Below are 23,036 nucleotides of genomic sequence, written 5' to 3'. Positions count from 1 at the left end.
GGCAGATAATGTAAGATTACTCTTCTTTCTGCTCCTTTTCATTCATGTCTTGTACGTTTGATGCTGTGACACTGTTAATCTCTTTTTATACTTTATGAATGAAATAAATAAACTAAACAAAAAAGTCTCAATAAACGGACCGCTGATGAAATACTGATTTGGAAACTAAGGGGAATTAAAATATTAGGTACATGGTCTATAGTTTACAGTTTAAAAAGGTTTTATCTTTACAGAACAACTGGGGAAGTGAGTGTTATCTTACAAATAATGTAATATCTCAGAACCTTCGAGATTATTTTTTTAGTCCATTCAGTTCTCGTGCGATAGCGGAAACTCTGACAGCGTTCCGGTAAATTCTGATCTCTCTTCAATTGAATTAGAAGACGAAACTACTGCAGCTACTCTATAATTTTTATGTCTAAAACTTCTTCTAAAGTGCTCAGACGGTAAATCCTTAGTGACTTTAATTCATCATTTTACCGTAAAAGCATTATTTTACTAGAAAAGACAAAAAGAAACCTCTGTCTTTACATTTTTGTAATGATTTGAGTTGAGGCGGCTCACAGGGATCATTATTTCTTAGCACTTTTGGATGACATCTGGAGAATTTCCTTTTTGCTAGCATTTACTGTATTTTTCAGACTGTACTTGTACTACAGACTATACTTTTTTCATGGTTTGGGTGTTTCCTGCGACTTATACTCTGGCGCGACTTATATATTAAAATTTTCAGACTGACAGCCGCAAGAGGCTCTAGGCTTGTGTGCCAGTTTTCTGCGCATGTCTCCAGCAGAAAGAGCCTTTGTCCTGCTGCAAGTAGTGAAATATTCAGCTGAAAACGGTAAACGGGCAGCAGAAAGAAAGTTTGTAGTGAGCGAGAAACTTGTGAGGGACTGACAGAAAGCGTGGATGAAGAACACAGCTTCACGACAACCGGGAGGACGCTCCTAGCCTGATTCATCAGCCGGTTTCACTTCGTTTCACTTTGTACAAACCGTCTGACCTCGCAGCTTTAGATTTCGTTTGCTCGACGGTAGGTGGGTACATTTTATCATTTAACCAATTGCTGCTATTTGGTCGTGACGTATGTAATGCGCTGCTAATAGGACTAACTGGTTTATTAATCTTTTCCCAAATTCCGTAGGAAGAAGGGCAATAACGTCTTTCCCCTTGATGAAATTCACCAAACATTCTCTTTGTTCCGGCTTTAAATCCTTGATCTCCGAAATCGTTGACAACACAGAATATATGACTCTTCGCTGATTGGCTGGTACCCGAACTTGCACTTCCGGGGTTTTAATGAACGGTCTATTGTATTTTGATTCCTGACCTAGTCGCTGGAGAGAAATGAAATTGAGCAGAGGCACTAGGTGGCGCCAGCCTGGCTAGGGTGCACCATGCAGCTTTCCTAGAAGTCAGTGGATGGATCCACAAAGCCTGGACTTCAGTGACACCGAAACCATCCTGTTGGGATTCAGAAAGGCCGGAATAATTCTCACTGGAACTGATGCTGAGTCTGACAACAGCTACGCAGAAGAGGAAGCGGCGCTCTGTTTACCTCCGGAGGTTGCGGAGTTGCTCAGAAGTGACACCGAGGATGAAGAATTGAATGGATTTAGTGATTTGGAGCTGTTGTTTATACTATAGTTTATCTGAAGAACTGTTCATATGTGACATTAACAGTCTGTTGTTCTCTGTTCTATTGTTATTACTAGAACTTGCTTTTTTCTCACCATTCCTCGTCAGTTTGCTGTGTGCAATATCTATACACTGGCATCTTAACTAAACAAGGCAGCGTGCAATTTTGATCAAATAATCCAACATCCTTTGCTTGACCTGTGTCTGTGATCTTGTGACTGACCAGCTCTTTGTGTCTGTCTATTTGTATTATTGTATTGTCTGTCGGGATGTATTGTTTTTACTGTGCATTTGTTTTATGATTATATCAACCTGCCTAGGGACAGCAGATGGAAATTAGCCTTGGGCTATAATCTGATAACATATTTACATATCATGTATATGTTCATTAATGTGTTTTGTCCCTATTTTAAATAAATAAATAAGAAATAAGAAATAAGAGGAAATGTCAGTTCCTATTTTCAAATTTTATAAAATAAACTTCCCCCAAAAAGTGCGACGTATTTTCTTATTTTTTTCTTCTTCTTTACACAGTTTTTGGCTGGTGCGACTTATACTCCGGAGCAACTTATAGTCCAAAAAATACCGTACTATGACACAAAGGATAGAAAACATTCACCTTAACTACAAAACTTACTTGACAAAATCAGCATGTAACTTTGAAACACTGATAAGTAAGGGCGTCTTGTAATGCAGGCTGTGGGAAGCATTACTGTAAATGTCATTATAGTTCATCTGAAAACACCATTAACGGGCCTCGATCAGTAAGAGCCCGTAGCACCGTGTACAACCCACTTAGAAGCATTTAAGACGGAGGCTCGGATCATCCTCTACGCGCTTTGAGTATCTGAACATGTGACCAGCGCCCAAGACTCCTACACGCGCCATTCTCCCGCCGCTCTCTCCATCAGAGCTGCATATCAAAAGGTCGAACCAGAAGACATAGACACTAATCGCCTCTAATGTTAATTGCCGTGTTGTCTCTGGAGAGGCACTAAACTGCATTAGTCTGCGTGGATGGCGGCGGTGTTTACGGTGCGTGACTGGTGAGGCTGGTTTTATGGCACGTTGGAGAGGCAGAGAGGGAAAGGGAGATCAGGGCTACCTTAAGGGACCTGTGAGGAGTTTATGGCTGGAAGCAATCATCTCGTTTGCGGTGATGTACAACCGAAAAGGCCCCAGTCAGTCAATAAAAAAACATTTGTGACTGAGGACGGCCTGAAAGTAAATGTTAAAACGTATGGCATGATTACTGCGAAAGAAAGGGAGTGGACCAATGGAGTGTGACGTCACCTGTAGCTTTCAGCTCCAGTCAAATGAAGCTCATCGAGGCTGCAGTTATAGACATGAATTTGAAGCCAGTTTCCATATAGGCATGAGATGATATTGAGATTTGGTTTCATAATTATCATGGCCAAAATACTGTATTTTTTGGACTATAAGGCACACTTAAAATCCTTTAATTTGCTCAAAAATGCCTTATGTATTAATTCTGGTCGTGCTTACTGACCTCAAACCGATTTTATGTGATACACGGAGCTCAAATGTTGCTCACGTTGTTGTTTTTGATGTATTTACTTTTTAATTGCTTATTTATTATTGTTTTTATCTCTCTCTGGATCACTGGGCCTCGGGGAGCACATTTCCTTCTGTCATGTGTTTCTCTCGCATGCTTGAATGACAAATAAAGAACCTTAACCTTAAAAATCTGTCAAAATGTTTCAGTACGACTTTGGTAAGCTACGAAGCTGCACCGCTTGATGGATTGTCAGAGCATTACGACTACTGTAATCAGGAGCCTCATGGAGTAAGTCGTGTCCTTTAGTCCGACAGAATTTGACAGCATCAGCGCACAAGGAGCGATTTGTTTCAGTGCTCATAGTTTATGCAAATTAGCCATGTGGTTTTAAGTTTTGTTTCTGTAAAACGTAAACAAATGTGCGCAACTCTGCATTAAAGACATTATTACTCAATGTATATTTGAGTCGTCCTCGTAGGAAATAAAAAAGCAGACTTAAATTCTGCACGCACATTCATATTCATAATCCACATTCACCAAGACAGGGAGGCGATGGCGAATTACGCCACGATCTGCTGATGGATCGTGGACGCCTGGGCTAAGGGAATCAGTTTCAAGTGTTGTCCGTTTGTTTTGCTTAATGCGTTTTATAATCCGGTGTGATTTATGTATGAAAATAGATGAGAGTATTCAACATTATTAATATTGCGCTTTATAATCCAGGGCACCTTGTAGTCTGAAAAATACGGTAATTGAGATTAAAAATTACATCACAATAATCAGGGATGGGACGAGATCACATTGCTACAAGACTGAAAAACGAAAAACAACAAATGAAAGATTTTATCCTCTATCTTTACATTTGGCGTGGGCATGAAACTCACTCAGGCTCTGGAAAGTTGAGTATTTTGAGCAGCTGAAGCTAAAAGACTCCTGCACATAAAGTTGTGTGGTTTAAAGTCTGTCCTAGTTTTAATTTCCTAGTGATAGGACCAATATTAATGTAAACAATTAGTGCTAAAGTTTGTACAAAAAGATCACTAAAAACTATAATGAAATATACACGCGTCTAATTCACTACGTGTCGGGATTTACATAGGATGAAAATGACTTAATCTGGGTAATTTTTACTTTTTGGTTAAATTTTTACATTTTTGTTACATTTTTACTTTAAGTAGACCAGATTATTGTAAATTATTTCAGAAATCTCATCTTGTCTCATCATTATGAAAGTTGCTTAAATGTTTAAAAATGTTATGTATATGAATAATTATAATTTTACTGTTATGAATAAGTTCCATGTTTCAACAACTTTTACATAATTGTACATGGATCTAGCGGAGATCATGATGAATATGCATCTTTTTTCTACACAAATTGGCGTTATCTTTGTTGTCGATTGCCAAATTATACAAAATGTCCCACGAATGATTATTACCAGCCATTTTTATCACAATAAACAATATTGTTTATTGTCCCATCCCAAGTTCCAGATTTAGAATTCCCATCGCGAGTATCACAGTAACCAAAACACTCCTTCCTGCAATTGTTGTTATTCTATTCTTAATTCATTTCTTAATGTTGTTCATTTCTTAATTCACGGACAAAGTGGTGAAATAAAAACACTAGAATCATGTAGAGCGGGTTAATACGAACATTTGAAGACCGAAATGAGGAAAGACGGGGCAATATTTTTTCAGTACAAAGTGAATTCCCTTCCTTCCTATTTAGAACACAGCAGTTAAGAGGTTAGTTATGTTTATTTACTGTTGTTGTTGTTCCAATCAGTCAATAAAAATAAGCGTAACTAGGCATGGCCCAATACCAAATGTTATTTGTGTTACGAAATGTCCGGTAGGATTATTGTGACGCAAGGATTAAAAAATGATGAATGATTCTCGATACCAAAACCAAACAGCAGCAAAAATCAATGAATCAAATGTACAGTCTAATATTTTAACACATTACAATTCTCCAACCGGTAGCTCTCCACCCCCTTCCAAGTAGTTCGCCAAGGAATTTCTTAATTACATGTATTGAATAAGTAAAATTTGATGAATTAAAAGCTTATTACCATTGTACATGTATCATTTTGTTGCCTAACTTTGTGCACTACTAAATGGATAATGGTTTGTTTTATAGGCGTGTAACTGTGCCTCATCTAAGACACGCCATGGCTCTTATATTTACTCAGTTTCTTGTGACCTCTGAAACTAGTAGCTCTCTGGCATTTTCATTTTATAAAGTAAACTCTATGGAGGAAAAAGTTTGTAGATCCCTGCTCTATAACGTTACCAGTTTGATGAAATTCAGCTGTATACGAATGAGTATACACTGAATTAAAAGTACTTTGTTTTGTTTCTGAACTTGTCCTTATTTTTTGTATCATTATTTACTTATTTTTGGATAATATTGTGTCCTTAATAATCATTATAATTGATTAAAGGGCTCATATTACGCTGTTTTCTATCTATGTTATGTTTTTGACGAGGAAACGTGATACCTAGAGTTGTGTTTTGTTTCATTCACACATGTTTAACACACAAACCCTGCATATTTAGACTCCGTTCCACCTTGTGATGTCAAGTGGTAATACAGGAAGTGCTCCACTGTGTTTTTACACTCCATACACCTTCACTAGAATTATTTCAGAGCCTGGAATTGCCAGTCTCTCTAAACAGTAGCTGTTAACTTGATAACTACCACTACATGACATCTCAAGGTGGAACACAGCATTTGTAGACAGACTAATAAACCGGATTTAAGCCCCGTTCACACGACATTAGTTTTATCTGTGGACCTTTGGTGATTTGTAATAACTGGATGATCCCTGAGATCAAAATCCCGTGCGAATGTGTCACGTCTGTAAATTGTAAAGTAAAAAACGTACTACATTTCACCAAACAGAGATGTCTAGTGATAAAACTAGTCCTGTGTGCGAATCTGCATCTTAGTATTTGTTGTAATTGTGCTCCTTTTCTATCTTTTTCTTTCGTTCTACATTCTTTTCCCTTTCAGTCTTAGTCTCTGTCACTGTAAAATAGAATAATTTATGGACTTCGCTTATCCTGTGCGAATGAGCTGCAAGTAACACAGAGGTGATGCGGTAATTTGCAATTCATCAGATGTCTCCAGGTTGTACTTATCCCGTGCGAACAGTGCTTTACTTAAACGTGTGTGAATGAAACAAAACACAACTCCAGGTCTGTTTTCTGAGGCGGTAACAACATTATAACATGACTTAAAGCTCACAATGTGTAATATTGGACCTTTAACTAAATAATCTCCAACCTACTGCAACAAAGAGAGTCCTATAAAGACGAGTTTCCATGCAGCAGATACTCACATCAGATCCGGCCTGTATCTGTGAATGAGAGCGCAGAGGGCCAGACCACTTTTCCAGGACATGGTCAGGTCTGTTACATTTACATTTCGGTATCCCTCCGTCTGTCTCTGGCACCAGTTCAGCAGCTTACTGGACCGAGCTATGGATTCTGGGAATACAAAAGAAGAAAATTAAACGGTCTGAGTTAAGCAGGAGGTTGGGAAAACTGACAATTTAACATGGAAATTATTACAGCTTCAGGGCAGAAGAGCACATCTCACAGCTTAGGTCGCACGAGGCAGAACGTGTATGTTATCACAGCATTAGGCCTGTCACGATAACACATTCTCAAGCGTGATATATTGCTGACGGAAATATAGAAGATAAACGACAATACTGAAACTACTTTACGCCATTGACTTGAATTTTAAATCACAAAAATCTCTTCTAAATCTACAATATTGTTAAAATCATGAGCTGCAATGAATAAACAGCAGAATGAAAATGTAGTAAAAGTGTGATAAATACAATAAAACCGCTTGCTTATTTCAATTTCAAGTTTATGACTTAAATATTCCCTCCCTGAGTGTGTTCATGTGAGTTTGGACATTTGAAATCGCCGCTGAAGCTGTACAAGAGCCGTAGTCTGTAGACGCGCTCCACCTGACCTCCTCGTTCACGTTCTCTCTCGCACTTTCGCAAGCCATAATGCAAAACCCATCTTGGCCAGATTTGGAAGTTCAGAGGTGCGTTTCTAACCAAATACATGTTCATTTTTTATGTAAATGAAATGTACATGAGTGTGGAGGTGTTCGTTAGAATGATTCATCAGCCGGTTTCACTTCGTACAAACCGTCTGACTTCGCAGCCTTAGATTTCGTTCGCTCGACAGTAGGCGGGTACTTTTTAACATTTAAACAATCGCTGCTATTTGGTCGTGACTAGGGATGGGCATTCGATTAAATTTTCTTAATCGATCATCGGGAGAATTAAGGATTGATTATCGATTAATCATTAACGTATTTATATTAAAATTATCATCATTATTATTACTATCTGCACTACTAATCTGCATAAATAAATTGAACTTTACGACATATAAACCGTAACCACTCTAGAGCCACATCGGCCCGTTTGACATTATAATGTGTTTAATGCAGATTTGCGCAAATCTCACAGAAACAAAACTTAAAACCACATGGCTAATTTGTATAAACTAATCAAAGAAAAAAAAAACCTCTTGTGTCGCTGACGCGGCACGACTCAGTGGAATACAGGTTAGTGTGACCATATTTGTGTTTGTCAAAACCAGGACACCGTACGGGGGTGGGACATGGGGCCTCATCATCGACATTGCGCGACTCTCACCTGGCAAAACTTTTTCATGTTTTCTGTGTCCTGGTGAACTTTTTCCCACTGGACACATAAACATATGTGCTGCTTTGTACACTGTGCACATGGCCTCACACTTGTTCCGACCGGAACGGAAAGCGTGGAATTTCTTGAACAAGTCATCGTTAAATACGCATTTGTGCTTCTGCACGTTGCAGACTGACCGACTGTTTGTGTCTCGCTCCTTCTGAGTGCAGAGAGCTACATGTACGGACCCCTGTTTGTCCCCGGACACAAACGTTTGGTCTCCCTACGCTACGCACAACAACCTACGTTTGGTTTGTCGATTAAAATTAACGTAATCGATGAAATTCTGAATGATCGATTATCGATTAATCGACTAATCATGCCCATCCGTAATCGTGACGTATGTAATGCACCGCTAACGGGGCTAACTGGTATATTAAGCTTTTTCCAAATCCCGTAGGAAGAAGGACAATAATGTCTTTCCCCTTGATAAAATTCACCAAACATTCTCTTTGTTCCGACTTTAAATCCTCGATCTCGGGAATCGTTGACAACACTGAATATATGATGCTTCGCTGATTGGCTGGTGCCCGAAATCGCACTTCCGGGCTTTTTGTGAACCGTCTAGTGTATTTTGATTCCTGACCTAGTTGCTACAGTGAAATGAAATTGAGTAGCGGCATTAGGTGGCACCAGCCTGGCTAGAGTTTCTAAGCAAATACATATAAATTTTCTTTGTAAATGAAATGTAAATGAGTTTGGAGGTGTTTGTAGCTGGGTGTTGGTGAATTCGACACAACTGTCACAATTTGTCTGTTTAAGAACTCTTTGTGAATCTGGGGCAGAGTTTTCTGAGCATCTTCTTAAAATTGAAATTACAAACATTTTTAAGAAAAGCTTCATGAATGAGGCCAATTGTCCCAGCTTACATAAACTGAACGATAAGTCGATGTAGTAATTATCGTGACAGGCCTATGGAGCATGTTTTTTTTAATGTTAGTTCCCATTTTAACTAACAAAGTCAATATAAAGTTAGACATGAACAAAATGTTTGTAAGTGCAAGGTTAGGAAAAGGTATCAGAGCTCACAAACCAAACAGACAAAACTGGAATTTGGCATGTTAGTCTTAAATACAGCGTCAGACCAGTTATCATTCCACTATTGGCTTCAAACAAGAACACTGCAGAGTAAACAAGTATCATCCCTGAAAAGCAACTCCATGCATGTAGGCTTTGTGTTACCTTGCAACTGCTTGTCAAGCAGGCAATTGTCTAGAGTAAAAATCACATTTCATCAGCGAGTGAAAAAAGCACCAAATCACTGCTATATTTAGACAATGTATGGTGAAGATTTAGAAGATTATAAAAAACTCTCACCATTCCTCGTCAGTTTGGGTGTGGACGAGTTGATCACATTTTCAATCTCAATTCTCATTTCTCTCGATTCACCAGTGTCAAAGAGATGCCGCACCTGGACACAAACACAACACACGTTTGGGTTAGACAACAGATATTAAACACACACTATCTGACCAAATCTGTGTATCATTTGTTCATTTGTTTTTCAAAATAAAACCAAAAATAAGAATATGAAAAAACAGCAGTTTTCTTAATTATTTGTCTCCAAAACCAAAATGAAAAAACAGATTAGTTTTTTCAGTTTCAGAGTTTGTGTTTCAATTAAAAATGGAAAAAAATGGATAACGACCGTTTCCCGTTTACATGACTTTTGCACCGCATAACCCAAGATTATATCAAACTTTTGTGCTGCATAGGCCACGGACTGAACCAGGACTAAACCAGGACTAAACCAGGACTAAACCAGGACTAAACCAGGACTGATTCCAGGACTAAAGCGAAGGACTGACTCCAGGACTGAAGCGAAGGACTAAACAAGGACTGAACCAGGACTATAACAGGTCTAAACCAGATCTAAACCAGGTGCAGTTGTAGTCCTGGTCTCAGTCCCGGTCTGGTCCCGGTCTGGTCCCGGTCTCAGTCCTGGTCCTGGTCTGGCCCCAGTCTCAGTCCTAAAGCAGGACTAAACCAGAACTGAACCAGAACTGTCGGAAATGAGAAATACCGTTATCCATTTTTTCCATTATTAATTTAAACTAAAAAAACAAATCGTTACCATTTTTTTTTTCATTTTGGTTTTGGAGACAAATAATGAAGAAAATAGTAGCTTTTTCGTTTTCGGTTTTATTTTGAAAACCGAATGAATGAATGATACATGGATTTGAGCAGCCAGTCCCTGCTACATTCTGTTCAAATCCAGAAGAATCTGGAATCGACCAGAGAGCGTGAAAAACCTCTGTCTTAACTTGGGACAGTTCAACCACAGCTGCTAATTTATAACACGTGTCAATCAAATCTCCTCTACAAAATTCTCACTTCATTCAGAACAAAATTAATATATTTTTCTTTTCTAAACCACCATATTTGTTTGACCTAAAACGGAGCTTGGGTCTCTGATTGGTTAGTCCACCTGCCAATCACTCCCTCTGGACTCAGGGAGACAGGACATAGCTCCAAATCCACTCGTCTTTGTAAAGTTTTGTGAAAGTGTGTGGTTCTTCTTGATCAGGTAAACACACACAGACACACTGGATCGTCTCTGCTGCTCACTGACCTGGCTGGGCTTGAGGAAGTGGAGGCTGATGTTGGGGTATCGTGTGGTGGGGTCCACACTGTAGTGACTGAAGTTCTTACTGACATTCTCTGGTGTCGTCTGGGGCAGCAGTCGGTATATACTCTCCCTGTGACAAACAGATACTACAGATTTAATTTATTCAGAATATCAAACATAGAAATAGGGTCAAAAGTATCAAAAATCAATTAAAAAACGTTTCACATCAACAGGACGTTTCTTTTACAGTTTTAGAATCGTCTTGAGCTTTAGCAGAACCAGATCATAGGTAGTATTATCATTACCGTATTTTTCGGAATATAAGTCACACTTCATTTCATAGTTTGGGTGTTTCCTGCAACTTACACTCCGGTGCGACTTGTATATTAAAATTTTCAGTCTGACAGCAGCGAGAGGCTCTAGGCTTGTGTATCAGTTTTCTGTGCGTGTCTCCTGCAGAAAAAGCCGCTGTCCTGCTGTGAGTAGTGAAATATTCAGCCGAAAACAGTAATCGAGCAGCAGAAAGAAAGTTTGGAGTGAGCGAGAAACTTGTGAGGAACTGGCAGAAAGCGGGGATGGAGAACACAGCTTCACAGCAACTGGGAGGATGCACCGTCCAACGTTCCTGGAAGTCACTGGATGGACAAAGCCTGGACTTCAGTGACAATCGAAGTTGCACAGAAGTGACATTGAGGATGAAGAATTCAATAGATTCAATGGATTTAGTGATTTGGAGTGAGATGGAGAGTTTGGTAAACTTATGTTCTGTTGTTTATGCTCTAGTTATCTGAATAATTGTTAATATGTTACGTTCAAAAGAAACAGAAAACGCACACCAAAATTCCTTGTAGAGGTGGAAATGCAAGGAGCAGCAAGACAAAAGTGAAAAAACGCATAGCACACTCAGATGGCCAATGTCCCTGCTCTACGTGATCCTGTTTTTTATTTACCTATTTTGTCTGTAAATAAATTCCTACTCCTAATATGGAAGTCCAATTAGGGCCTGTCCACACGTTTTTTGGTCCAAATGCTTTTTTTATTTTTAAAATAACGTTTCGGCAAAAAAAAGTTAAAAAAAAAAAAAAAAAAAAGCCTTCATCAGATATAAAAATCTAAAAATAAAAAAGCATTTGGACATCGGCCATCTGAGTGTGCTGTGCATTTTTTCACTTTTGAATATGTTACGTTAACATATTAATGCCTATTCAGCCTGTTGTTCTTTATTCTATTGTTTTTGCCTTTCACAATAAAATGTCGGTTCCTGGTCCCTGATTTTATCAAATAAATTTCCCCAAAAAGTGCGTCTTATAGTCTGGTGCGACTTATATATGTTTTTTTCTTCTTTATTATGCATTTTTGGCTGGTGCGACTTATACTCCAGAGCGATTTATAGTCCGAAAAATACGGTATTAGTTCCAACTAAATCAGTTTTTTCCGGTCAGACTGTGTTAAAACAAAGCTCAGATTAGTCTAACAAAGCTTCAGACAGAGCAGAGATCAGAGTTATAATCACACACCCAGGAAATGTTGATATCAGCTGCAAACTAGGGATGGGCATTCGATGAAATTTTCTTAATCGAATCGTCGGAAGAATTAACGATCGATTATCGATTAATCATTAACTTTCTTATATTAAAATGATCATCATTATTATTACTATCTGCACTACTGATCTGCATAAATAAATTCAACTTTACGACAAATGAACCGTAACGACTCTAGAGCCACATCAGCCCGTTTGACATTATAATGTGTTTAATTCAATTTTGCGCAAATCTCACAGAAACGAAACTTAAAACCGCATCGCTAATTTGCATAAACTCAGCGAAGATAAAACTACAGCTCTTGTGTCGCTGATGCGGTTCAAGTTTCTGTCGGATTAAAAGACATGACTCAGGTGAATACAGGTTAGTGTGACCAGATTTACGTTTGTCAAAACCAGGACACCGTACGGGGGGAGGGAGGTGGGGACTCGTCATCGACATTGCGCGACTCTCACCTGGTAAAACTTTTTCCCACTGGACACTGAAACATATGTGCTGCTTTGTACACTGTGCACATGGACTCACACTTGTCCCGACTGGAACGGAAAGCATGGAATTTCTTGTACAAGTCATCATTAAATACGCATATGCACTTCGGTACGTTGCAGGCAGACTGACTGTTTGTGTCTCGCTCCTTCTGAGTGCAGAGAGACACATGTACGGACCCCTGTTTGGTCACGCTACGCACAGCAACCTACATTCGGTTTGTCGATTAAAATTAACGTAATCGATGAAATTCTTAACCGATCAATTATCGATCAATCGACTAATCGTGCCCATCCCTACTGCAAACTATAAATAATTTAGTCTTGAAAATGTTTATTGTCTAAAAAAGGGCCGGTTTTATTTTCACTGAATATTGCGTTTACTATGCAGCACTGAAATCGAGTTTGAAACGTTAGTACTTAAACATTATACGCGTGATTGTCATTCTAAAAATACTGTACATTTGTCCGGCAACATTCCATCCACACAAAAGCCTCTTATGCAATTAGAGGTGGGAGTAATGCTCAGAAGCAGAAGCACATACACAAGTGTTTCCCAGTAAAGCACTCACAGATAAAAGATTGTGTTGGAAGAGACCAAACACGTGTATGAGTGTGTGTGAGTGTGTGTACGTACGTGCGTTTGTGTGTGTGTGTTTGTACCTCTCCGCCAGCACCTCCAGTGGACTTTTTCCCTGAGCCCAACTCTTCACCATCCAGGCAGAGTCCATGGCAGCCAAAAATCCTCGAGCTATTCCAGTCCCCATGGGCCAGAAGGGCTGAAGGAGCAATAAACAAGACCAAATATAGTCACGATTCACACTTTGACTCAAATAAAACTATATTACACCTATGTTTAGTGCTTTATAGCTTTACAATGGTTATAGCTTCATGCCATATTGACACCTCGTGAAAAACACACCCAGTTGTTGTGTTTTGTTTCATTCACACGTTGAGTAACACTTTAATGTTAGTCTGTTTACCTCCCCAAAGCTCAAAATGCTCTTTTCTTGTGCCGAACCTGTAGTTTTCCGGTTAATAGCTGCATTTTTATCTTTTGTTCACTAGAGACTGGAAAATCTGGGGCTGAAATCAAATCTGTGTATCATTCGTTCATTCATTTGTTTTTTCAAAATAAAACCAAAAATAAGAAAATGAAAAGGCTGTTTTCTTCGTTACTTGTCTCCAAAACCAAATTAAAAAACGGATAATGATTCGGGACTGAAATCTGGACCAGACCGGGACCAGACCAAGGCCAGACCGGGGCCAGACCAGGAACAAACCAGGACTGAGACCAGGACCAGACCAGGAACAGATCGAGACTGAGACCGGGACCAGACCGGGATTGAAACTGGACTAGACCAGGACTGAGACCGGGTCCAGACAGGACCAGACTGAGATTGAGACCAGGACCAGACCAGGACTGAGACCAGGACCAGACCGGGACTAGACCGGGACCAGACCAGTACCGAGACCAGGACTGATACCAGGACCAGACCATGACCGAGACCGGGACCAGACTAGGACTGAGACCAGAACAAGACCAGGATTAGACTGGGACTGAGACCAAGACCAGACCAGGACCAAACCGGGACTGAGACTGGGACTGAGACAGGGGCCAGACAGGGACCAAATTGGCACTGACACCAGTCTGGATCAGACCAGTACCGAGACCGGCACCAGACCAGGATCAGACCAGTACCAGACCGGGACTGAGACCGGGACCAGACCAGAATTGAGACTGAGACCAAACCAGGACTGAAAATGGTTTAGTCCTGGTTTAGTCTTGTTTTAGTCCTGGTTCAGTCTGTATGCGACGCAAAAGTCCGGCATCGCAGTTTAAGTCACGGAAACGGGAAAGGGTCGTTATCCCGTTATCCGTTTTTTACATTATTCATTAAAACACAAAATCATAACTGAAAAAACGAATCATTACCTGTTTTTAATTTTGGTTTTGGAGACAAATAATGAAGAAAACTGTTGTTTTTTCATTTTCTTATTTTTGGTTTTATATTGAAAAACAAATGAACGAATGATACATTAACTAAATCAGCCAAATGATTCTAGTGAAGGTGTGAGGACTGGAGCACTTCCTGTATTACCACATGACATCATAAGGTGGAACAGAGTCTTTTCTGTTTGAGAGAAGAACTCAGCCTAAATATCCAGGGTTTGTGAGTGAAACACAACTCCAGGTCTGTTTGTGATGAGGAAACAACATTACAACATAGGTCAGAAAACAGCACAAGGCCATTTAAACTTTATTTACACTTCAGCCTGACCCGTTTTGCCACAGCAGGGTCATGTGTGAACAGATTTCCCTGATTTTTTTTTTTTATCTGGCAAATTCCCGGGTAACCCCAGTGAAATGAGGGAGTGTGACGTCACCCATAGTGTTCGGCTCCAGTCAAATGAAGCTCATCGAGGCTGTCAGTTATAGACGCAAACTTGGTTCCATATTTTGAATTCCGACCGTGAGTATCAGAGCAACCAAATCCGGAGCGAGGCTGTTGAAGGTAACGCCCCTTCCTGCCTGCACCTCTGATTAAGCAGGGAGCGGGCATTTCTTAATTTACGGACAAAATGGCAAAATAAAAACACCAGGATCATGTAGTGCGGGTTAATATGAACATTTTAAGACCAAATTGAGGAGTCTGACAGCAGCAGTTACAGTGGGAGGGGAGGCTTTTCAATACAGTCGACCCTCGCTATATCGTGGTTTACCTTTCGTGGTTTCGCTGTTTTGCGGATTTTTTTTTTGTGTGGAATTTTGTATGCTTTTTTTTTTTTTTTTTTTTACAGTGTATGAACGTGTATTCGTGTATTACGGTCGGGTAGTAATTACACAAGGGCAGGTCAGGACTAAACCAGGAATAAACCAGGTCTAAACCAGGTCTAAACTAGGTCTAAACCAGGACTAAACCAGGTCTAAACCAGGTCTAAACCACGTCTAAACCAGATCTAATCTAGGTCTAAACCAGGACTAAACTAGGTATAAACCAGGTCTAAACCAGATCTAAACCAGGTCTAAACCAGATCTAATCTAGGTCTAAACCAGGTCTAAACCAGGTCTAAACCAGATCTAATCTAGGTCTAAACCAGGAATAAACCAGGTCTAAACCAGATCTAATCTAGGTCTAGACCAGGACTAAGTCAGGTCTAAACCAGGTCTAAACCAGGTCTAAACCAGGAATAAACCAGGTCTAAACCACGTCTAAACCAGATCTAATCTAGGTCTAAACCAGAACTAAACCAGGTCTAAACCAGGACTAAACTAGGTATAAACCAGGTCTAAACCAGGTCTAAACCAGATCTAATCTAGGTCTAAACCAGGTCTAAACCAGATCTAATCTAGGTCTAAACCAGAACTAAACCAGGTCTAAACCAGGACTAAACTAGGTATAAACCAGGTCTAAACCAGGTCTAAACCAGATCTAATCTAGGTCTAAACCAGGAATAAACCAGGTCTAAACCAGATCTAATCTAGGTTTAGAGCAGGACTAAGTTAGGTCTAAACCAGATCACTGTACAAAGTGAACTAATGTCAGTGGACCCGGAAGAGCGCCCATGCTCACTTCCTATCTGGAACGCGGCGGCAAGTGGGTTAGTCATGTCAGCTCACTTTACATTGAAAAATAGTCGCCTATTTCTCTGTAACTGCTGCTGTGAGCCTCGTCATTTTGGTCTTAAAATGTTCGTAAAACCTGCTCTACATGATCCTGTTTTTATATTTCACTATGTTGTCTGTAAATAAATTCCTATTCCTAATACGGAAGTCTACTTAGTCCACTTCTTTAAACAGTCTATGGTGTGAATGGGGACTTATTGTGTTTTTTCTTACCTCCAGCAGACTGTCACCGACCAGCGCCACCAGGAGCTTGTGGCCGCTGCGCTGTCGGACCATGGCGGCGTTTTCGGAGGCGTACATGCAGGTGAAGTCGAACATGGCGACGTCAGGCTGCCCGTAGTGGTTTATGGCGAAGTCCAGTGTGGGCAGCTGGTGATTGGTGGAGAAATCGGCGGCTTCACGGGCGTAGGAAAGCAACGCCACCTGGTCCACGTTTGCCCTGGACAGCAGCATCTCCGTGTCTGCGTAGTCCTGCCAGAGAAGAATATTACATTTGTTTTAATAATTCATGTTGGCTGTGGATTTTACTACCATCATCATTGTAGTCGACACTTAAATTAGTTATTGATTCTTTGCGGTGACATCACGCTGGGGAGTTCTGCCTGTATGTCTATGGTGAAATGTTCAGAAGTTAACATGGTAACACAATGCACAAATTAGAAAACAGTGGCTACGTTTACATGATGTTCTTTAATTCTCTATTAATTGTTCTGAATGAAATAGTTCGAGTTTCCATGGAAATAATAATTCCGAATTGAAGTTTACATGGAAAACACGTTAAATCTTCTTTATTTAATTTCGCTCAACGTCGGGAAGGGTTCTGATTGGACAAGGACGCAAACGTTTTTTACGAAGAAAACACACACTTCAGCTGCGGCTTTTCTGTCATCTCGGTTTGTCGTTACGCCACGGACACAAACATGATCCAAACTTTTTTCGTTTCTGTTTCGATGATAATTGCGCAGCAGCTGGAGAATTCTCTCATCGCGCTTTACGTCTGTCGGCTGAGGAGGAGAAGGGAAGAGTGTCGGAGAATGGAGGAAGAAGACAAACTTGAGTCGACGGCTGCTCTACCTCAGCCCACTCCCGCATCCCGCTCGCAAATCCAAAGAGACGTGGATGAAAGTCCGAAGCCAGGACTGGTGGAGCCGGATTGTCTGGATCGCGTCAGAAGGACGACACAACAAGCATGCACTGAACGACCAGAATTATTTTTAAGAAGAATAAACGCTTACACGATCGAGGAATAGGGCTGTGTATCATTAACAAGTTGCCGATACGATATATATCTCGATACAGTGCACTTTCGATTCAATACAATATATTTCAAAATGATTCGATACAGTTCTATAAAAAATAAAGGCTAAATCATGGCTGTCATACTAAAAGTCTTGTGAAGTGAATATAAAACACACACATTTTAATCGTCAAAACAGTGAAAATGTCAAATGTGTTGCATAAACAAATTTCCTTCCTCTGAACAAGCAACAAAACTGTAGCTGTAACAAAATAATTTAGTAAAATATACCAAAAAATACTCTTATATCAATACATCAGCCGACAATATTGATACTGCATCATCAAATTCAACGTCACGATAAATATTTTGATATTTCGATATTGAGAAATAAATTAATTTGACTTTAAAATTGTAATAAACCACCCACTTATTTTGGAAATAGGTTTAATTCTGAATAAACATTTTCAATAGGAATTAAGTGTTTACATGGTCTTTTTAAAGCAGAATTAATTTTTATTCAGAATTAAATTATTTGTATTCAGATTTAAAGCTCTCCTGTAAACGTGGCAACTGTCAAAAAAGTTTTAAGCTTGTCTGAAAATATAAACATAAAATACAAAATGGATTTAAACTGCAAATTTTCAGGAGCCTCTGATGAGTGCGAGTGTTCACGGTCCTGTTTAGGAGTTTGATTTCAACAAAAAGATGACAACAACTCTGAAAATCTGTTGTCTAACTCTAACAAACAAATCAGCTCTCTTGTAGTTTCAACTAAACCAGCTCTTTCTGATCAGACTGCGTTAAAACAAAGCTAAAATGAAAGTCTAACTTGAGTATCAAAGCCTCAGACGGAGCAGTGCCCACAGTTAACTTCACTCCTCCAGGGTATCGGGACGTAACAATAAGTGAAATATCGCGATATCGTATGGAATCACAAGTCTCTTTACTTAAATTCACTGTTATGGTGCAGCAGTAGCTAAAAAAAACAACCAAGGGAACTACATAGACCATGATCCTTTGCGGTTTCAGTGCAGACTACATGAAGAAATAACTGTTATTAAGCACTTTTAAATTATAGTTCTTTGGATTACGACTGAACCAAAGGCTTTTCACGGCATTTTAAAAGGAAAAACTGCAGCATATTCACAGTTTGGTCAGCCACCAGGGAATGGGAAATGCAAAGTCTCGAAAAAAAAATCATGATATAAAGTCGAATTGCTGGAAAGTAAAGTGAGTAAACATGAATAAAAGCATTAAAAAGGTGTGTCAAAATGTAAATGAATCAGTAAATATTGTAAGTTTAACTATAGAATGTAACAGTGGAGGTAAAATGCTCTTTGGATGAGTCTTTTTCACAAGCCTCTCCAAAATGTAACATGAAATCACTGCATGCTTTCACGGTGACACTGTTTTCTTATACGGCGGTGAGAGCGAGTTCTTCCATCGCTGAGGCTGTGGCTGAAGGAGGGAGGAGAGAGGAAGGAGAGAGGGGAGAGGAGAGAGAGGAGGAGAAAGAAGAGGAAAGAGGAGTTAGGAGAGGAGGGAGGGAGAAGGGAGGAGAGAGGAAAGAGGAAAGGAGTGACGAGAGAGGGGAGTGGAGGAGGGAGGAGAGAAGAAAGCGGAGAGGAGGGAGAAGAGTTAGGAGAGTGGAGAGACAATCGAGGAGAGGAGGGAGGAGGGAGAAGAAAGGAGAGAGGTGAAAGAAGAGAGGAGCAGGGGAGAAAGGGGGAAGGAAGGAGGAGAAAGGAGAGAGGTGAGAGGAGAGAGGAAAGAGGAGTTAGGAGGGAGGAGAGAAGAGAAAGGAGAGGAGAGAGGAGGAAGGAGAAAGAAGAGAGGAGGGAAGGGGAGTTAGGAGAAAGGAGTTAGGAGAGAAGAGGAGTTAGGAGAGAGGAGAGAAGAGGGAGGGAAGAGGAGCTAGGAGAGAGGAGAGAGGAAGGAGAAAGGTGGGAGGAGAGAGGAGGGAGGAGGGAGTAAAAAGGAGTTAGGAGAGAGGAGAGAGGAGAGAAGAGGGAGGAAAGAGGAGTTAGGAGAGACGACAGAGGAGAGAGGAGGAGGACAGAGGAGGAGGAAAGAGGAGTTAGGAGAGAGGAGAGAAGAGGGAGGAGATAGGAGATAGAGGAGAGAGGAGTTAGGAGAGAGAAGAGAGAGGAGTTAGGAGAGAGGAGAGTGGAGAGACAATCGAGGAGAGGAGGGAGGAGGGAGAAGAAAGGAGAGAGGTGAAAGAAGAGAGGAGCAGGGGAGAAAGGGGGAAGGAAGGAGGAGAAAGGAGAGAGAAAGGAGAGGGAGGAGATAGGAGATAGAGGAAAGAGGAGTTAGGAGGGAGGAGAGAAGAGAAAGGAGAGGAGAGAGGAGGAAGGAGAAAGTAGAGGGGAGGGAAGGGGAGTTAGGAGAGAGGAGAGAAGAGGAGTTAGGAGAGAGGAGAGAAGAGGGAGGAAAGAGGAGCTAGGAGAGAGGAGAGAGGAAGGAGAAAGGTGGGAGGAGAGAGGAGGGAGGAGGGAGTAAAAAGGAGTTAGGAGAGAGGAGAGAAGAGAGAGGGAAGAGGAGCTAGGAGAGAGGAGAGAGGAAGGAGAAAGGAGAGAGGAGGGAGGAGGGAGTAAAAAGGAGTTAGGAGAGAGGAGAGAAGAGGAGTTAGGAGAGAGGAGAGAAGAGGGAGGAAAGAGGAGCTAGGGGAGAGGAGAGAGGAAGGAGAAAGGTGGGAGGAGAGAGGAGGGAGGAGGGAGTAAAAAGGAGTTAGGAGAGAGGAGAGAGAGGAGAGAAGAGGGAGGAAAGAGGAGTTAGGAGGGACGACAGAGGAGAGAGGAGGAGGACAGAGGAGGAGGAAAGAGGAGTTAGGAGGGAGGAGAGAAGAGAAAGGAGAGGAGAGAGGAGGAAGGAGAAAGAAGAGAGGAGGGAAGGGGAGTTAGGAGAAAGGAGTTAGGAGAGAGGAGCGAGGAGAGAGAGGAGAGAGAAGAGCTGAGGGAAAGAGGAGTTAGGAGAGGAGAGAGGGACTGGCAGTGATTGGAAGATATGCGCTGGGCTTGTTTTCTGACTGACTGGACTTGAACTCCGCGGCCTCAGTCCCTCCGGCCGACATGTCCACCCTTCCTCTGCCCACGTCCAGACGACAGGACACAGGACTCGTCACACCAGAGCGAAAGGTTCAAACGCTGCTTTTTATGATGAACTTCCTGATGAGTCATGTGCCCATTGTGTTTTAACAGTTTACATTCAAGCTGGACTCCAACACTGTTATTGTTGTTGCTTTGCCAGGAATGTTCCACAGTGTGACACGTCTGTCTCCATGGGAACAAGCAGGTGACAACAACATGCCAAGCTGCAGGTGGAAAGGCGACGCAGCTCACGTTAAGAAATCATGTTTTTCAAGAGTTTTTACGCAATAACAGCAAAGTTTAAAGTTCATATGACAGGTTAGACAACTCATTTTACTAAAACATACTCAGGGTCACACATATAAAATTTTGCAAAAAAAAAAGTGTCAATTTTTTTGTGGTTTGGCCATTATTGGGGTTTCAAATTTTACTTCTTGGTTGGAAATCATGGGATCACTCCAGGCAATACCATAACTATTACAAAGCCACCATGTCGTACACTTGGTCAAAACTCCTCTAATGTACAAAGAGATTATGATTTGACAAATACAAATATAAGAAAACACCTTCAGTTTGTTGAAATAATGTTTAAAATATTAGAAAAAAAAAATGTTTCTTGTGTAAATTGTGCCAAACTTTTGGATTCTCCATGTTGGAAATTACAGGAAGTAGGATGTTCTAAAATATATTTTTCAACTTTTTTTCACAAATTGCTTCTTGATTGGTGCAAAACTGTAATTTACATTTACAACTGGTATTATCCCACAACTCAAAATTAGAGAATCATCAAACCCTCATCATCTGCAATTTCCACAGTGTCATACAGCAGGGGTGTCGAACTCAAACTCACAAAGGGCTAAAATTAAAACCTGGGACTAAGTCGTGGGCCAAACTAAATATTTATTGAAAAATTTCAACATCATCTGCATGTTTTTCTCTTCTTTCGAGATATGTAATGTTAAACCTTTTCTTACTAAAATAAATGTTTAAAGAATAGTTCTGCTTAAACATTGAATCCAAAACAAGCAGAATATAGAATAATAACAACATTTTAAATAAATAATGTCTCTATAGTTTATCTGTAGCCAAATACATATCTGAGTTTGACAAGTCTGTCATACAGTATAAAACTGAGGCAAAGCAAGAAGCAGGCACCACAACCACATCTACGCCTCCATAAGAAATGTTACATCCTACAGATTTAATTTGTTCTGTTTGTTTAAAGATCCATTAAACACCCTCCCGAAGCTTTACTCTGCTCCTAAGCAAAATCTGAAAATTCCTCCAGAGCGGGAGGTGCCCGGCGGGTTGGGGGAAGTGGGTGTGGGGCGGGCTCTGGAGCGATGATTGACAGCCGACTGACAGCCGGACTTTGAAACAGAGAGGACATTTGTGCTTAGATCATGCTGTTTCTCTTTTTTTCGAGGCACAGCGGGACATCGCGGTGCCCGAATGTGCCAGGTCAGGGCGGGGCTGAGATTGGCTCCTCACGTCCCGCCCGTAGACGCCAGTGTCTGCGCTCGTCACGTACAAACCTGCGTCTGACTCACTGGCAGCTGTTGGTTCAACCCGGAAATTCAAATGTCCTGATCGTCGTTGATCCTATAGAGGCTGTTACAGACACGACTTTCTCTTTTTACAGTCTGATTTTTAACAAATATGGACTTAAATGCTAAAATTAGGCGAAGGATAGATACACATTTCTATTTTAGACCCATTTACACTGAGAATCAGTAGAAAAAAAGTTAATTTGGTGTTTAGTGGCCCTTTAACCACACACTTACAGTAAACTTGGCACGCGCACTACTCAATGTGCTTATTTTACATTCTAATATAGCACTGAAAACAAACTCTCAACTATTTTATGAAAACTTGAGCAGAGGACATAGTGGAAAACAGGAGTAGGAAAGGAGTAGGTGAGGTGAGGAAACAAGCAAGAAGTGTGCAAATGTTGGCAGAGCTCCCACTGGCTCACACAGACCATTACATCCACACTGGGAAAGAGACTAAAGCCAAGAACGAAGAATGAAGAATGAAGAATGAAGCCATACATGGGACAGAAGGCTTTTGAATGTTGAAAAAGTATTAATAATTTACAGCTGATGTCATCAACTTTCCCTGGGAGTGTGATGCTAAATATTTAAACTATTTATTTTGATGCTAACTATTACTGGAATATGATGATAATAGGGATGTAACAATAACTGAAATATCGTGGTATTTTATCGTCAAAGTTCTCACAATAATATCGTGGACCATCACAATATATCGAATTACAAGTCTCTTTGCTTAAATTAAGAGTTATGGTGCAGAAATAGTTTTTAAAAAAGACAGAGAGAACTATATAGACGAGGCATGTCCAAACTATGGCCCGTGGGACAAATGCGGCCCTCAGACAAATTTTTCTTGGCCCTCAGGCTTCCAGATGAATTGGCCCAAATTTCCTTGCATCAATTAAAAATTAACTTTTTACTGCAAGTTTTTTGAAAATCTACCTTGATAAAGCTAATATTTAATATTTAGAGTGTGGTTTTCAGGATTTTAGCGTGAATAAAGACTGAGGCGCAATCTAATGTGTTT

At 40.5% G+C, this 23,036-nt stretch overlaps 1 protein-coding gene across 3 annotated transcripts in view; it reads right to left on the bottom strand.

The window, feature by feature from the left end:
* mical3a (microtubule associated monooxygenase, calponin and LIM domain containing 3a) overlaps positions 1 to 23,036 on the bottom strand; it is a 203,302-nt gene that overhangs the window by 134,924 nt on the left and 45,342 nt on the right. For 2 of the 3 annotated variants that reach the window (XM_055155999.1, XM_055156000.1), the window contains exons 8-13: positions 16,341 to 16,598; positions 13,163 to 13,278; positions 10,474 to 10,600; positions 9,219 to 9,312; positions 9,084 to 9,113; positions 6,504 to 6,651 (exon numbers count right to left, since the gene is read on the bottom strand). In XM_055155999.1, the coding sequence (XP_055011974.1) occupies positions 6,504 to 6,651; positions 9,084 to 9,113; positions 9,219 to 9,312; positions 10,474 to 10,600; positions 13,163 to 13,278; positions 16,341 to 16,598 (773 nt within the window). The remainder of the gene's footprint in view (positions 1 to 6,503; positions 6,652 to 9,083; positions 9,114 to 9,218; positions 9,313 to 10,473; positions 10,601 to 13,162; positions 13,279 to 16,340; positions 16,599 to 23,036) is intronic. The other variant, XM_020941178.2, reaches the window with a different exon arrangement.

Source organism: Boleophthalmus pectinirostris, unplaced genomic scaffold (genome assembly GCF_026225935.1).
Source record: "Boleophthalmus pectinirostris isolate CB_2022bp ecotype Guang Dong unplaced genomic scaffold, ASM2622593v1 HiC_scaffold_2, whole genome shotgun sequence".
NCBI lineage: Eukaryota > Metazoa > Chordata > Actinopteri > Gobiiformes > Gobiidae > Boleophthalmus > Boleophthalmus pectinirostris.
Note: the sequence above shows the minus strand (reverse complement) of the source record. Positions and strands in the feature narration are given on the sequence as shown.